This window comes from Uloborus diversus, chromosome 7 (genome assembly GCF_026930045.1).
Source record: "Uloborus diversus isolate 005 chromosome 7, Udiv.v.3.1, whole genome shotgun sequence".
Classification (NCBI taxonomy): Eukaryota; Metazoa; Arthropoda; class Arachnida; order Araneae; family Uloboridae; genus Uloborus; species Uloborus diversus.
In genome coordinates this window covers 124,050,372-124,069,201 of record NC_072737.1, presented here as the reverse complement: position 1 = coordinate 124,069,201, position 18,830 = coordinate 124,050,372, and the positions used below count along the sequence as shown (strand labels likewise).

Genomic DNA, 18,830 nt, shown 5'->3' with positions numbered 1-18,830 from the left:
TTTAATTGAAATCTTTAAAAAAAATACAAAAAAAAAAAAAAAAAGGCTGATTTATTTAAAAACCAGCTCAATACAAATTATTTTTATCAGTAAATAATTATACAGTACTGATGATTTACGAAAGAAAACAAAAATGATGTCTTATACTGTTTGTCATTCAACCGGGGGGGGGGGGGGGAATATATTTTCGAAAAATAAAACGGGCAGAGCGCTAAAGGTATTTGTCTTTCTCGTGAAGTTTTTTAAAGTTGTTTGAGCTGGTTTCGATACTAAAAGTCTGATTTCATATTTTAACTGAGTAGAGGAAAATATGACTGCAGAAAAGAGGGGGGGGGGGGGCGAAGTTTTGAGAATATTTCTAACCTGTTCTTTTGTTGTTGTAGTCTTCGATGTCTCCCAGAAGATGTGGGACATTTGTCTTTTGAGTTAAAATGTTCACGACGATAAGGGACACCATCGTACTTTGGGACGCTTGGATCGAAATAACTTCCCCCAGTTCCTGTGCCAGCACCGATTTCACCAGTCATGTGATTAATCACAGTATCCACATAAACCCTGAAACAAAACATTTACTTGTGTAATGTCCAACTTATTCATCATACAGTCACTGTAGTTACAACAGCACACATTGTAAAAAATTCTAATCAGGGTCGTTCGTATTAAGGCCCCTATACAGGGTGTTCCGTTTTAACCTGCAAGACCGCTATCTTCGCAATCGTTATACTTAGATGCATACTTCCAATTTCAAAAATTCAATGCAAAAAAAAAAAATGTTCAAAATGTTCAAATTTAGGTGCAGAGTTTAGATATTGCAAGTTTGAAGTAAAAATAAAAATGAGTCAAAAAATACAAAATTTAACATTTTATACGGGCCCCAGGTTCCCTAACTTATGTTTAGGGAAATAATCTCCATTAAAAAAGAATTCTAACACAAAAAATTGGAAATTAATACGACCAATATTCACCGTGATATGAAACGCAGCGTTTTGTGACTAAAATTGCTCGAAATTTTGTAGTGTGTTTTTGCTTATCATATTGCATTTAGTTTTGGGTAGCAATGAAAAATATAAATACCTTGTTTTTTTTTTTTTTACTTTGACAACCTGTCACTCTTCTGAAAGGGCGATAAGTTCCAATCTCATCTTCTGTATGGTCCCTTAAAACTTTGAACTGGAATATTTCCTTAAATTTTGGTCGTACAATTATCAAGTTTTTTGTGTATGTAATAGTTTTCAATGGAGATTATTTCTCTAAACATAAGTTAGGGGACCTGCGGCCCGTATAAAAAGTTATTATTTTTTTTTTTTTGACTAATTTTTACTTTTGCATCAAACTTTCAATATTTTAACCCTGCATCTGATTTTGAACATTTTTGCAACTGGAAGTATGCATCTAGGACGAACGGTTGCGAAAATAGAGGTCATGCAGGTTAAAACGGAACACCCTGTATATACGACCCGATGCATCAGCTTAAGATCAGCCATTTTGGATCGGAGCGCGTGTTTGAGTGGTTGTCTTTTCTGGCAAGCTATCGCGTTTGGTGATTTTTCACTGTGAGCAATTATTAGCTGCACGTGAATTGTTTATTAAATAAAGTATTATTTTTGACTAATTTGGCAAAACCCGAAACTTTGCTCTGGTAACCTTAGCTCCGCAACAATGAAAAATCCGATCCAAAATGGCTAAACTTAAGCTGATGCGTCGGCCTGTATATATAGCGGCTCTAGTTCGTATGCAAGGGGTGAGTTTATAAGGTTCAAATTTCCGCCGAAATTTCGTGTTTTTTTTTAAACCTTAATCATATTGAAAGTTTTTCTTCTTGAAAAATGTCCGTTGTTTCATCATCATCATCTCTCTCTCTCTCTTTTTTTTTTGAAACATTCTGCAGCATTTACTTTTTTAACATTCAGTTCCTTGATATTTCCGCAAATATGAATAAAATAATTTTATAATAAGGGGACTTGTACATTGTAGATTTCCTGAAACTGACTTCAGATGTTTTTTTAATTACTGGATCCTCAGAAAAAAATTCTAAATCTTTAAAAATCACAAAAAATTCAATGATTGGCATTTATCTTTTGTATTTTCACATTTTCATGGCCTTAAAGCGGCAACTCTTCATTTAAATAACCTCTTGTAACACAAATCAATAGAATATACGAATGAAATCAAATTTGATTGAGCATAGATTTTACGAGAAGTGTGTTTGGTAAAACCCTCCCTGAAACAAAAGTCTGGTTACGGCCCTGACTCTAATATAGTAGTCTTAATTTCGTATAATCCGTATTATTTATTTATTTAAACGCTACCCAATCAGCACCGTACCTACCCTGGTGAAGATTTAACCGGGTGTGGCGATTAAAGGAATAATTCTGTTAATTCCGTATTACCTCACAGCAGTGCAGCAGTTGTAAAATAAATAAATAAATAAATGGAGGAACTCACCAAAAGAGAAGGTAGTTAGAAACCAATTGACTTTACATTTGCATTATTTTTACATTAAAAAATAAAAAGCAATTAATTATTTCGAGGTGTTCGCCCCTTCGCCCCACCTACAACACTTCTCCACAGGGATTGAACTTCCAACCATGAATCGTTGGTGGGTTGGTAGTTCGATTTTCCAAGTACGGGATATCACTATAGGAAGGATGTGGCGTACGTTCAGAGAGCACATAACTAGGCTTGCCAGACGTCCCGGTCAGTCCCGGGTTTCAGGCAAAATCCCGGTGTCCCTCTGGTTTACTTCACGCCCCGGAAACGAAGAGATAAATTTGATTACAAATGACCAAAGAGGTCTAAAAAAATTAACTGTGAAGGATTATTTAGAACTATTACTTTATCATTTTTAACACTTACTTGTAAAATTAATACCGGATTAGTTTCAGGATTTTACAACAAGATTGAAACCGAAAAATACTTTAAAAATTCCTATAAAACGGAAAGTGCATCTCAATAGTGTTCAACTCATTCAAAGTGTTTCTACTAACGAAAATAAATTGCAAATATTTACATCTAAGAAGTGAAAAGTTCAAATTTTATCTGCTTATGCCATTTATTATGACCCCTGTTTTAGGTTTATAGTTAGTCCATCTAATTATAGAATTGAGAATAAATTGCTCCACACTTCAAACAGGAGGGTGCTTCCACAGGTGAGCACCTTTTTAAATACTAGCGACGCGGGGGGGGGGGGCATTTTTGTGTCCCGGTTGAACAAATCTGGCAAGCCCACACATAACCCACTTTTGCCCCTGAGCCTTGGGGTCCTTTTGGCTTCGCGGTTAAAGTACTAAGTAGCATCACTAAGGTCCGTGGATCAAACTCGGTCACGGACATGTCGCTCTCCCTCCACGTTCACATCCGCACGCCACATACTAAAGGGTGTCCCAAATGTAACTCAGGATTTGACTTTGCCGGCATTTTTGTAGTAATTTCCTGGGAACACTGAAAAAAGAGCAGTTTGATAGTTACGAGTTTAGGGTTAGTGAAAATGAAGCATTATACGACTATGATGGTGTTAAATCACCGATCTAGGGGGCCAGTTTTGATCACCAAAACGAGAAAGTGCACGACCAGGAAATCAATTGGTTCATTGGCTGTATCGCATTTAGCACAGTCTTGTTGAAACCACATATTGGACACATCAATAGCATCCAAAATCGCCAGAAAGAACTGTTATTATGTCGCGATATAGAGTACCAGTAACAGTTACTGTTTGGCCAGCCTCAACATTCGTCGTTTTTGAAATAATTATTCAATAATGAAAACACGCTGTTGTATCATATAACGCTCTATTTTAACTACCCCTAAACTCTCAGCTGTCAAATTGTTCTTTTTTCAGGGTTGCCAACAATTTACTGCTAAAATGGGGGCAAATTCAAATCTTGAGCTAATTTTGGGACATTCTTTACTTCTTATCCTTCTTTATGAAATTAATTTGTAACGTTTATGCCCTGTTAGGTGCGTTATTCTTGACCGATTTAGCGCTTCTTACTAACACCCAAGCAGGAATTTTTTGTACCCAAAACAGCAGGTTCGCTCATGGAAGGGGGGGGGGGGGGGTCTTCAACATGACCCCCTCAGGTAGTCTGTATCCGCCCTTGGATAAAGACTTATAGAAATGAAACCATGCTACTCCGCAAACCCTTTAAGAGCCATTGTCTGTAAGAATCAGGCAGTTTAGGACATTTGTGATTGTTGACATTTTTAATTTTCTTTATTTTTGGAAATGTTGTTCCTTATCATGAATGTAATGTTTGTGCAAAATATGAGCATTGTCTGCCTTACCGTTTTTGGGAAATTAAATTTTTAAATTTAGGGGGCGTGGCACATTTTTGCGTGTTTTTCAAATTTGCTTGTTGCTTTAAGCGTCCCTATAATGACATGGATTTTTAAATTATATGCTATTATATGATCTTCTTAGATACTATTACAGCTGTCAAATCGGTGTCACTACGAGGGCGACGGCCACAAACTCCGTTTAAAAATGACCGAAAATGAATTTTTTTAATACATTCAATGCCAATTTTCTCAAAGCGCCTACATGATGGCACGAACATTTTTACATCAATTCCTAGCTACACTTGCATACATCAAAAATATGTAATAAAATTGGTGTCACTATAAGGGCGACAGAAGATATTTGAACTTTTATGTGATAAATTTCACAAAAATGCAAATGTTTAAAATCTAACCACTACTCTCGCCCTCATAGCAGAGATCTGAAACTAATTAAGTTTGATAACCAACATGTCCGTCTACCATATGAAATAAAAAAATCGGTGTCACTCCTATTACTTTCGGAAATATAATCATTCGAAATTAGTATGTTATGGAGTTATTTTAAAAAAAAAGACTTTTCTAATTCCAATGTTTTTTGCAAGGTTTGTTTTAAACTTTATTATAAAATTACAGTAGTGACACCTAAAATAATATGTTTCTAATGCTTTTTATAAAAAAAGCTTCATAAAAAGCATTAGAAACACAGTAAATCGATATAGGTACAGATGGACGTATTGTGTAATGTACATTATTGCTAAAATAGTTGTACTATATTTTTTCAACCATACTAATTTTTTATCTGTTATTTATGCCAAAAATGCAACAATTTATAACATAATGTCTTAAATAGTGATGAACATAATGTACACTGCTTGACAATTGCTAATAAACAAGTGATTTATGCAAATTTGTACCTCAACCACCTGGCCAATGGAAATAAATTCAAGTTCAGATGGCGTGGTAGACCAAGACTCGTTATCTGTATAAAAGACAGTGCATACACGCTCAAAATTCGTACGAAAATTCACGCTGTTTGGTTTTTAACAAAAATAGTGCTGGATGTTAAAAAAGGTTTTTCTCTGAAATTCTGTTTGGTTCTTAAAATACTTAAGAGTAAAATGCCAGCAAGACATCATTTGAGTATCTACGATGTGGACGAGCGGTTGGACGCCTGGAGTCACCGCAGGTCAAAGTGTCACCACTGTGACTGCTGCAATGGGTGTATCAAAAAGTGCCATCTCCCGATTAAAGACGGCCGCTGAAGGTGGAAATGTTTTGCAAAAGCATGCCGGGGGTCGTGGTGGTAGGAGCACCACACCTTCAGAGGATCGCTATGTAGCCCTCGTGGCAAAAAGGGACAGAAATTTCACTCTTGGACAGATAGCTGCAAATCTAACAACCGCTACAGGTACGCATGTTTCTTCAAGAACCATCTCACGGCGAGTAAATAATGTCGGTTTGTATGCACGGAAGCCCGTACGTTGCATCCAAGTTCAATCACGCCATCGTCGAGAGAGATTACGCTGGTCTAAGGAACATGTTGGTGGGATCATCAAAATTGGTCTAGAGTGATGTTCTCTGACGAATCACGTTTCAGTGTGACAAGTGATTCTGGTCACCAACTACTGCGGAGAGAGCGTGGAACACGTTATGCACAAAAATTTGTTTGCGAACGTGATCGGTACGGCCCAGGCATCATGGTGTGGGCAGGCATCATGAACAATGGCAGAACACAGCTTCACAGTTTTGAATAAGAAAGCGATACGTCATAAATGTATTGCAGAGATGTTATGCTGGACCATGTTCGTCTTTTTAGGGGGGGGGGCTGTCGGTCCAGATTTTCTCTTTACGGACGACGATACACGGCCACACTGGAGCATTGAAGTGTCAGACACACTGCAAAGTGAAAACATTCTCTGTATGCAGTGGCCTGCTTACTTTCCCGACTTAAATTCAATTGAACTTGCCTGGTAGGCTCTTGGCAGACGTGTTGCTCGAAGAACCGTCCCTCCCAGAACAGTATAAGAACTCAAATCCGCATTGAGAGAGGAGTGGGAAAACATCCCCCAAGCACTCCTCAATAATTAGTGGGGAGCATGGAAAACAGATGTAAATTGTGCATCAGTGTCCCTGGTAATTATACATCATATTAAGGTACTCATATCTCCATTATTCTGACATAGATCATTGTATGAAAATCATCTATTTTTTTATTTTTAAGTTTTTACTTCATTAATGCAGTAATATCTGTATTATTTTGTACTTAAAATAAAGGCACATCCTACCTACTAACTATGTATTTCGTTCTGTTCCTTTAATCATTATCCATTCTTAACTATTCCAAAAAACGTAATTGTTCCTTAGCAATTGTCAAGCAGTGTATCATATAGCGAGCATTCAGAATCTGAAACATAATTTGAGGATGACGTAGACTAAAACAAAGAAAACATAAAAAAATCAAATTACCCAGTTTCAGAAAGACGGTCATATCTTATTGATATCTGGTAATTTTGTAGCACTAAAGCTTGGGAAAACATGGTATCCCGGAGAAATAGTAGAAGTTTACTATTTGCAAGTAAAGGTCAAATGCATGGCAAGAAGGATTGGAATAAATAAATTTATTTGACTGGAAAAAAGGCGAGTATCGGTATGATAATATAAACATATTATGAACAATAGATCCACCTGTACCTATATCAAAACGAGCATTTTCTATTCAAGATAAAGACGCTCTTACTGACCAATGTTGTTTATGTTAAACGTTGCTTCTTTGTAATAAATTAAAAATAAATATGGCCAAAACACTATCTGGGTGTGATAAGATAAAATTAACGAAATACATTAATAAACAAATAAAATAATTTAGAAATAATAATAATAAATGAAAAAAATGCACCACAACATATTAACTTCGAATGATTATATTTCCAAAAGTAGTAGGAGTGACACTAATTTCATTAGTTTAAATGTTAGACAAACGTGTTGGTTATCAAATTAGTCTCAGATCTCTGCTATGAGGGGCTAGTTGTATTCAGATTAGCATGCTACAAAACTACCAGATATCAATAAGAGATGACCGTCTTTCTGAAACTGGGTGATCTGATTTTTTATGTTTTCTTTGTTTTAGTCTACGTCATCCTCAAATTATGTTTCAGATTCTGAATGCTCGCTACATAATACATCATGTTCATCACTATTTAAGACATTATGTTATAAATAGTTGCAATTTTATAAAAATAACAGATAAAAAATTAGTATGGTTGAAAAAATGTACGACTATTTTAGCCATAATGCACATTACACAATACGTCCATCTGTACCTATATCGATTTACTGTGTTTCTAATGCTTTTTATAAAGCTTTTTTTATAAAAAGCATTAGAAACATATTGTTTTAGGTGTCACTACTGTAATTTTATATTAAAGTTTAAAACAAACCGTGCAAAAAACATTGGAATTAGAAAAGTCTTTTTTTTTTTAAATAACTCCATAACATACTAATTTCGAATGATTATATTTCCGAAAGTAATAGGAGTGACACCGATTTTTTTATTTCATATGGTAGACGGACATGTTGGTTATCAAACTTAATTAGTTTCAGATCTCTGCTATGAGGGCGAGAGTAGTAGTTAGATTTTAAACATTTGCATTTTTGTGAAATTTATCACATAAAAGTTCCAATATCTTCTGGCGCCCTTATAGTGACACCAATTTTATTACATTTTTTGATGTATGCAAGTGTAGCTAGGAATTGATGTAAAAACTTTGGTGTCATCATGAAGACGCTTTGAGAAAATTGGCATTGAATGTAGTAAAAAAATTCATTTTTGGTCAATTTTAAACGGAGTTTGTGGCCGTCGCCCTCGTAGTGACACCGATTTGACAGCTGTAATAGTATCTAAGAAGGCCATACAATAGTATAGAATTTAAAAATCCATGTCATTATAGGGACGCTTAAAGCAACAAGAACTTTAAAATCTGCAAATTTGAAAAACACGCAAAAATGTGCCACGCCCCCTAAATTTAAAAACTTAATTTCCCAAAAACGGTAAGGCAGACAAAGCTTATATTTTGCACAAACATTACATTCATGATAAGGAACAACATTTGCAAAAATAAAGAAAATTAAAAATGTCAACAATCACAACCTGCCTGATCCTTACAGACAATGGCTCTTAATACCTGTAGGTACAACCCATAATGTGAGTGCAAGAAGATTTTGAGAAAAATATTAATTTATTGAAGAACTGATTTTTTGATCTAATTCGAAATTTATAGGGAAATTTCTCAAGCGATCTACAGAAATGCAACTATGCATTGAAAATCGAAATTCATTTGAAAATGAGATTACGGTTAGAACTTAATTGATCTGTTTTGTGCGAGTTCTTGTCCATAATAGCATTTTTTTCCACAGGAGACTTCGTTTCAAACCCAGAAACCAGAGAAATTTTCTGTGTAAAATGACTTTAACGTGGAACTAAAATGATTCTGTAATTGGAAAATGTGATCGACAACACTTACCTGACGCCAGCGTTGTTACATCGCCTGACCATTTCGGTAAATTGCATTTCGTCTCCACTTCTGGTGATCAGTTTGTAGCTGACAGGTTGGTATCGCTCGTACCAAGGTCTTTTTATGTTATTGTTCCAGAACGGTTGCCAAACGATTCCATTTTCGTTCGGGGGAGACACCTGTTGAATAAGGCAAGCATCCATCAAACTCAAGCAAGATTAAGAACAATTACCAAAACAAACACGTTTCTTAAGATTCATTCTTTTCAATTTGTGCTACCTACAACGTAAAGAAGTACGTTAAATGAAATCTAACTAAAAGAAAAAATGAGTGGTGCTCTTAGAGCAAGAATTAAAATGAAGGAGACAGGTGTGTCTGTGTCCAATCGTTGGCTTAACAAAAGCTGACCCAAAGATCCTAAGTCACGTGACTCAACAACGTCGAATGGTTGGCACGTTTTGCGTGAAACAAGCGAAAGAAACCTGATTTCTTCCAATGCTTTGCTTTAAAATCTATCACGTGAATTGAGGTCTTGGTTTCATCAGTGAAAGTCTTCACTCCCTCCATTCTATCTCTTCTCAATGGTGGTTCTAAATGATTTCCAAATCATTTCATTCTCGTACCGTGGAGATACCTATTGATATGATAGGTAATGCGCCTCAATCTAGTTGACACGCACTGAAAGACTCAAAAAACATCGAATTCGTAAGAAATGGGGAGAGCAGACTATTCTCCCGAGCAGTAAAAGTGGTCATAAATATCTTCTTCTAGAGTTGGCGCATTAGCGGGGAGTTCAGTGCATTAAAATGTGTCGTTCTTGCATGTTGAGTTTTCAAAATTTGCACACAACAACGCTTCACACACACACACACACACACAAAAAAAAAAAAAAAAAAAAAATTAATTTGAATTTTGACATCTTGAATTCAAATTATGTTTTTCGCAATCGCGAGTGTGTGTATGTAGGCGTGTGTGTTTGTGTGTGGGGGGGGGTATGTGTGTTTGTGTGTAGGGCGTATGTGTATTTGTGTATAGGCATGTGTGTTTGTTTCTGTGTGCTGGCATAAGTGTGTGGGTAGTTGTGTATATGAATGTGGGGGGGGGGGTATGTGTATGTGTGTGTAGGCATATGTGTCTGTGTGCAAGCATGAATGTGTGTATATGTGTTTGTGTGTGAGTGTGTGTGTGTGTGTGTGTGTGCGTGCGTGTGTGTGTAGTTGTGTATGTATGTGCGTGTGTGTAGGACATGGATGCAACCTGGAGACGGCTTTCGCTATAGGAGCAGCATCGTGAGGACCCGGACGACGGTGATGCTGCAAAGGGTGGCGGTGGGAAAATAAACTCAAAGGACATCAAAACAGTCAAATGAGCAATCGTGATTGCTCAAAAAAAAAAAAAAAAAACTTATTTCTCTTATGCTTGATTATGGCTTCTCACGTTTCTCTTGTTTTTAACTGATTTTGAAGTGGACTCACTCAAGGACGAATGTCAACAATACTGAGGTAAGCTATATCGAATTCAACAATAAGATATTCAGTCAAGAGTTCGAACAAATCTGAATTAAGAATATTTTCACATTTCTTTCTTTTTTCCTTTAATTTTTTTACTACCAGCTATTGTAAGTTTTTATTGCGATATAAGAAAAAAAAATAATAATAAAGATTGAAAACTATTTGCCAAATCAAACCTGAAAACAATCTCTAAAGTTTTCTATAAAAGGGTTCGCCGAAATTCTTATTCTGTTTTTTCTCAGCAAATATACCATCATTCATCAGTTCAAAAGAAGTAGGTTACGAAAGCTAAACATTTATCGATAACAGCGTTTTGATAAATCTTAAGCACCATTACTAGTGATTTAGAATTTAATCTGATTCAAAAGCATTTGCAGTTAAAAGGCAGCTTTCAGAGAATATTTGAGCAGTAATTTATCAAAAGGAAATATTTCCACTTTTTTGAAAAATACGTTTTTTGAGATTTTCCTTTTCTTTCAGGTGGTTTTAATCGAACCCCCTAGTCTCGAGAAAACCAAACTTAACAAGTCCTAGTTTATTGAAGGGTAAAGTTGGCCTTTTCAACCAAAAGGTAACAAATCCGTTCTCTACATTTTTTGGAGATATCGGTAAACTAAAAGGAACAGATCCTAATTGAACTTGTTGAACGAAAACTCAGTTTATTTTAAAGAGCACATATCCAAAATCTCTGAATTGCTACCTGGTACTTCAGCTTTGAATTCGGAAAGGAGCAAAATATCTGTGCGATGGTAGTATGATAAATAAAAAAGACAAAGTTTGCTATTGTTACACAATAGCAAACTTTGTGATTATTACATAACAATATTATTCAAAATATTATTCACAACCTTCTTCGGCAAAAGTATTATTCAGTTAAGCCAATCTATTTACTAGTATGTTTTCGGTTTGCTTTTAGTTCATGTGTTTCTTGAGTATCTCTTCATCTCTACTCCTACAGTGTTGGCCAAATTATTAGACTAAAACTGTTTTAAAAGCAAATTCTTTATTGATTATATAACTATAGACATATTAACGAACAGTGAAATAATTATCTAATATTTAGTATGCATTCCCTTGTTCTTGATGAGCATTTTAAGTCTTTTTGGCATACTTTTCACAAGGTTTAAACCATTTCTTAACTTTTTAAAAAGGATGTAAAAAAATTGTTTATACTCACTATTATATATACTCACCTACACATACTCACTAATCACCTAAAACTAACTTTAAATATAACAGAGCACACTAATTAAAAAACTAGTGAACTGTTTAAGCTGATTGAGGTTATGTTCCTGGTAGGTAGATAAACAAAGAACATAAACGAAGCAGACAGTGCTGCCGCCTGCAAATATTAAATTATAATAACCTGTGTACAGTATGTACTGTACTTTAACAGTAAAATAAATAGTATTTTAGTACAAATAGTGTACAAAAAAACTCTTTAGTCTAATAATTTGGCCAGCACTGTAGATTAACTCGAGTTGATGAAAGAAGCTTAATCCCAAGGAAATTCTAAGGTAATCGTTTTTGATTTGTAGCAAGTGCACCCATTATTATAACTCCGATTAGGGACGCTTTTTATAGGCTCCAAGTTCCAAACAGCATTTTTTGCGGCGTCCTCTCAAACTCAAGAGCACATTCTAAACTTGGATAGAAGCACAAAGTGGAAGAGGGGCTTTGGAGATTCATTCTGGCATACTTTCCCCTCTACAAAGTCAAGACTTCAGTGGCGTTAACAGTCTTCATCTTTTCCGCGGAGGATATGAGGACAAAATAAAAATGCGTACATCATTTATGTTCTCTCCTACTGGCTGAAGAAATCTTCTTCTCCTTGTATCAAATCCCTCAAGGTTAAATTCATTTGAATGCTGACCATACCTTTGGTAAAGTAGAAAAACTAAAGAAACTCCCAGAAATGAAAAAACGTGAAGAATATGAAGTGTCATATAACCAGGTTGGAGCGGCAAAAAGCGTTAGCGGCGAATGAAATGTATACAATATAAAACAGTTGATATTTCATAATAAAACAGCCGGGATAAGAAATGCGAAAAAGATTGAAATTGAAAACGTTCCCAACCGAGATTTAGGAATCTCCAGAGTCAAATGCACGTTTCATTATCGCTTTGAATCCGTTCGAGTCTTCTGTCCGATATTGAGAAAAGGAAAGAGTAAGGATGATCTACCGGAGATTCTACCACCACAACTCTTGACTCGTCCTGTGACTACAGATCAGAAGAAGGATGTTCTGCACATCTTCGCCTCAGAGCAACAGTAAGATATCTAATCCCAGAAATAACACTAAGATATCTTACTGTATCTCTGAGGCAACGACATGCTCAAGACTCACTACGGAGATGACTGGATTAATGACCCTGGATTATCTTGGTCAAAACCTACTCTCTTCTGTAGCGGTGACGACTAAGCAATAGCTGCAACTTGTGGCCATATGGACTACGAAATCAATCGAGAATGTGACTGTCTTGATGAAGAAGACATTGACATGCATGCCTAGTTTGACTACTAACTGTTTTTTAGCAATTTGAACGCATCTTTTATACTCAACAAAGGCTATCTTTAATACCCTTATGTTTTGTTCAGCGTTTCAAAACTATATTTTTAGCGCAGTGTTTAGGAGTACTCTTCTTGCTTTTATTAACTTTTACCTTTGTTCCATTCTACCATATCCTGCATTTTATGAAAAAGTTCGACCATGAACACCTGTGCAAAGTATAATTCTAGGAATTTTTTTTATTTTCTGATCCCAAGAATGGAGTTTATGCAGTTATTTTGATTAAACGTTCGGTGTTAGGCTCATGGACACTTGATCCACGAATTTTAGGTTCAAATATTTTGATATGAGAGTATTAGGTGCTTCTGTGTTGGGATTTTGATGAAATTGGCACTATCATCATTCAGGCTTTCATTGAAAAGGGAACATCACCTAGTTTCTAAACAAAAAGACACATATCCAAAATTAAAATAAGGATATCTCTTTGATTTTTTAATTTGAAATTTTTTTACCAATGAATATAATCTGACCAGACTTAGTATGTACTCAGTTCTGTACCCAGGAAATGGGATTAAATGATTTTGCAGTTAGTCTAATTCGTTTTTTTCATCTCCTGAACAATTTTGGGAAATGCACATGTTACCTTTTAATAAATTAGTCTTCATTTGATTGGAGTGTAGTTTGAAGCAAGTCCGATAATTTTTACTGTTACAAGAAACCTAATACATCAAATTAGAGTAAATTGAGGATAATATGCAATTCGTGATCGTTCAAAATCATAATTGTAAAAAAAAAAGAAAAAAAAAAGAAAATTGTGCAGCAAATTGGAAAATAATTATAGACAATCCACGTCAAAACAAAACAAGTTTCAAAATATTCACCTGTACTCCTCCGTAACCATAAGGTCCTAAGAACACCTCACACTCATCGGCGATGTCGTTCCACTTCCATTCGAACAAGTGAACAATCGTTGTTCTCCCCGGTTTGAAGTTCGGCTCATGGTGACTTCCTTTCGACCATTGCAAAGTCGAAATTACAACCAAAATCAACAGGTGAAGTCTCCCTGTCATCGTCGCGAAGATGAGACCGTCGACTGAAGAAGCGACCAACCAATTTTAACCCGGGAAAGCTTCTTCACTAAAATTAAGGAAGTGACGTTCTTTAGTAATCAATCGGTGGAAATCAAGCAGATGTTTTTCAACAAGTTTTTAATCAGTTCTATCGTTTCTGTTTAGAAATATTTTCGATCATAGAAATCGTTCGTCTTTTTAGATTCCGTAAACTTATAAAATGTCGTTTATCTGTGAAGTAAATGATTTAAATCGCTATGAAAAACTTTTCACTTCTGTAACAGAGTTGTCATTCATAGCTGTTGGTAAATTTATTTATTGTAACTATTATCGCTTGTGGGCGAAATTCGAGCGATTGTGTCGTACTACTTTGCGTTTTAATCCTACCCCCCGATTGTGTTCTTCTTAGAAGAATAGCTAAGGTGACCAGAATTTTTTTCACCTGAAAATGGGACACTGGCAACAGTATGCTTAATAACTTTAAAAATAAAAAATAATAATAATAATAAAATAATATTAATAAAAAAACCTGTTCGTGCTTATTGCAAAGAACATAAATGAACAGATTAAAAAGAAGGATACCTCAAATTTCAATAGAAACACATGAATTTTGACACTTTGTTTCTATTTGTCTCTTTAATTAGGGTTGTCAGATAAAAAGTTTTAAAAATAGCCAAAGCACTACTTAAAATTAAGCCAAAAACGGCTGACGTGTGAGAACTGTACCACCTTTCGATAATTTAAAACTTCAATTGTATAACAGTACTTAAATATTTATAACACATTCAGTGGCGTAACCATGATTTCATTTCGGAGGGGCTCCAATCAGAGGCGTAGCCAAGATGTTATTTCGGGGGGGGGGAGGGGAGTTGTGGAAATTTGACAAATTGGTGTGGCGGAGATCTTTTTAAAAATATGCAAAGTAGATTTTGAAAAGAAAATTTTATTTAACTGTTATTAATGACAAGTAATAATTTTGAATGCATTTGAATAGATTTCCCACATCCCCAGAAAGTCCACGCAGGGAAAAAAAATCCAAGAAATTTGGAGGGAACTATAGATAAAGGAGAAGTGTCTTTCGTTAGATTCTAAACAGGTATATTCTCAGAATTTGCATCTACTTCAGTGATACAAGGGAAACCAATGTTTTGGAGACTGCAGAGAGGAATATTTTCGCATAATAGGAAAAAACTGAAAATCATTGCATTTAAGCCCTACGCCGTACAGCGTACCCTCATTTCGTCTCTCCCCCTTCTCCCGCCCATTTACTTTATCAATTTTCCCTTCAAAGATTTTTTTGTATGTTATACATTGTAGAAGAGAAATCTATATGCATATTTTTTCTTGTTCCATTCTTTTACTTAAGTAAAATGCTTGTTTTCAACACAACGCATTTTTTTTTCTTCAATCATACATTTACAATTAGTCGTTTCGGAGGGGTTCCGGACCCCCTGGACCCCCCCCCCCCCTGGCAACGCCACTGAACACATTCATCATATTTTTATCTACAAAACTTTTAAGGTTACATATTAAATGCTAAATCGATATTCCTTTAATTTGACAAATGTGCTTTATAAAGAAAAGTAAATTGGCAAATACATATTTTCTACACACTAGTCTACTAATCGCGTGGATCTACTTTCCCCGATTGGTTACTATTATTTTTCCACCAATGAGACCAACTTGATCGCCACTCTATATTTTATCATCTGTGTCCAAATTTCTTTCTTCTTTTTCTTTTTTAAATTTGCTGGAGTAAGATGCTAACTTTTAGAAAACTAGACATTTCTGCGTCCCGACCAAATGTGCGGAGACAACGGGACAGGCTGCCTGAAAACAGGACTGTCCCGTTCAAAACGGGACGTATGGTCACCTTAAGTAGGCTTGCCAGATTTTTGAAATGTTTAACCGGGACACCGGAATGACCCCCCCTCCCCCCACGGTCGCCAAAAAGTCCACCCCTAGCTGTTTTTTTGGTGTTATAAAGTGTATTTTATTCTTAATGCTATGAAGAAATGGTTACTAACTATGAGCTAAACCTGGGGTAGTTATAAATGACACAAGCAGATAAATTTAAACATCTTATTTATCACATTTTTTTTCTTTTTAATTTACTTTAGTAATAAGAAGCACTTTGAATGGGGAATAAAAGTTTGAAGAATATTTCAATCGATAGGATTTTTTTAGAAAGTCTATTTTTTTAAATCTTGTAAAAATCCTCAAAATTTAATCTGATATTAGTTTTACAAGTTATTGTTTCAATTAAAAAGTAATTATCCTAAATAATCCTTTACAGTAAATTATGTTTAGACTTTTTTGGTCACCTGTGATCAAATTTATCTTTCTAAGGGACGTGAAGTAAACCGATAGGGACACCGGGATTTTTTCTGAAAACAGGGGCTGTCCCGGTCAAATCGGGACGTCTAGCAAGCCTAACCTTAAGCATAACTCAAGTAGGGGAATGAAGTTCACTTAAAGGGAAAACATGAACAGCAAGTCAAATTTAAACAAAAACATCAATATATTTTTTAACAAGTATAAGGAACAGTTTTCAATTAACTTTAAAATTTTAGGATTTTTTTTTAAAACGTTTATTTAGTTACGCAACTGATGGGAGGGTAAAGACTCTCATGGTTGGGTAATTGTGCTCAACTCGGGATAGGGCATTTAAGTACGACAAAAGTCGTACGGGCTGTTCACAACACTGCATATTTGTGTGACCACTGCACGAGGCTTTATGTGACCATGTTCAGCAAACTTTCCAGAAAAGTTTTTTAAAAGGAGAAAAAAAGCATTAAAATATTATTTGTAATTCTGAATAATCTTGTATTTGAATCAGTTAAATTATATTTAAACATGTCAGCAATTGAAGAATTTAAGAAGTATCGATCAGTTATTAGAGGTTTGACGACAAAACTAATTAAAAGTTGCACTGAACATCTTGCACAAGAAGAATAAGGCAGCTTAATGCATCATTAAAATATCGTTAAAAAAAGTCAAAAATTAACAAATATTTAAAAATTAACAGTCAGAAAGTAGGTTTTTGAGATGGGGATAATGGTATGGTTGTTCGTTTGTTTGTCGTAAGACAGATATTGCAAATACGCTCTAAACTAGGGACACTTCTCCAAGTTTGGATACGAAAACTGAAAAAGTGTCGACTATGAATAGAGTAAATAAATCGTATAACTCTACTAAGAAAAATTGTAGTAAAAAAATTTAAATGATGACAAGTCTGATGACAATAAAATATATCATACCGTTACTGGACAGAAAATTTGTTATTGATGAAAAAATGTAATTTGTTGACGAACAAAAGAAGTTTGGTCAGAGTATTTCAAATGTTAGTTCTTCTGTTGAAAATGAGTCTGAAAGTATAGATAAGACCAATTCTTTTCGTTTGAATTTCACGCATAATAAAGGAATGAAAATAAGTGGGAAAAGATGTGAAATGAGTAACATAGAGAGCTAAGAATCAATTGCATGAAGAATTATTTGGGCTCAGCAAATACTTTTATGCTTCTAGATGTACAGGATGTCCTAAAAGGTCGTTTACAAACTTAACATGCTGTCTGTCATATCATGATGAACAAGATTTACACAGTAACATACGTTCGCAAACACAATGCTGGCGCACTACACTGTTAAAACTACAGGTTGCATTCGGCACCTTTCAGGGGTGAAACGCTTGTTCACCAGCGGCACCCAATACGGAGCCGAAATTTCACCTCTAACTAGGGTGAAAAACAGGCACCTTTCAAAAAGTAGGCAGCCGGGGTGAAAAGAATGAACCTTCGGAGAGAAAAATGGCACCCTTGCTGTAGATCCTCCCTCCCCCCTCCCCCGTATTGTGTGCGTTTTTGAATACAGTTGTGTATTTTTCTTTTTTTAATAGTTTTGTTTTGATTCATGATAGTCTACGTTTTGCACACTTTTCACATTGCATGAATTCAGTACTGGAAATGATTAAAACTTGTAATTACAGCATTTGACCATATTTCAGAGTTTTCAACATAGTTAAGAAGTGCTCATTGCTTTAATTCATCTGATCGTTCTCTACATCAGTGTTTCTCAACCTCTTTTGACCTACGGGTCGGTAAAAACAAATGAAAAACATTGCGAACCTGTGAAATTTTTATCCTTTTCTTAAAAGTAAATAAAATAAATAATAATAATTATAACAACTCTCGGGGCGGTAAAAAACTTGTGAAAAAATTCTGCGTACTGATGAGTTTTTTTTTTTTTTTTTTTTTTGTTTTACAAAGTAATATTAAAGATGAATAAAACAATAAATATCTACAGACTTTATTTGGTATCAAAGAGTTGTCACAAATATATTTAAAGTTAAAGACGAGTAATTATTTGAATAATCATAGTTAAGTTAATGATCATTTGTGAGAAATAACCGCACCGAAAGTAAAGTGTAGATGTACTTATGAATTATTTACATGAACAGCCAAAAATATTCTGGGATATTAAAGTTACGATAAAACAAAATCGTTTCTCAAACGTTCAACATTTCAATCAAAATAACAATAAAATAAAATGCGCATAAAATTTTTCGACAGTTAAAAATTTAAAGAAACTCCTAACACTATCGAATAACCGCTAACAGGAAATGATTCAAACACTTGAACGAAAAAGCAAAAGAAAAAGATAGACGGAGAGAGATTTCTTTTTTATTTTTTGCGCTCGCTACACGAAACACAAGAATCATTTTTATTTCGGTTCTCACTTGTTGGTTATTGAAAATATCATTGCGGTTACTATTTCGGTGATTAAATGTTGCTTATCGAGTACTCAAGAAAATAATGATAGATACATTTAGTAGCGTTTTGTGTGAATGATGGAATTTTCACGATAGTAACGGTAACCTGAAAATAAACAACTAACGGTACTACGGTATCGTAACGGACTAACGGTAGCTGAAAAGCATTAAACGTACTTTTAA

The 18,830-nt window shown here is 35.0% G+C and overlaps 1 protein-coding gene across 1 annotated transcript in view; it reads right to left on the bottom strand.

Annotated features, from left to right (window-relative positions):
• The window catches only part of LOC129226621 (pancreatic alpha-amylase-like), a 67,793-nt gene that overhangs the window by 20,427 nt on the left and 28,536 nt on the right, over positions 1-18,830 (bottom strand). The window contains 4 exon segments of the mRNA XM_054861250.1: positions 364-397; positions 399-555; positions 8,799-8,968; positions 13,691-13,946. Of these exon segments, the coding sequence (XP_054717225.1) occupies positions 364-397; positions 399-555; positions 8,799-8,968; positions 13,691-13,879 (550 nt within the window). The 5' untranslated portion in view covers positions 13,880-13,946.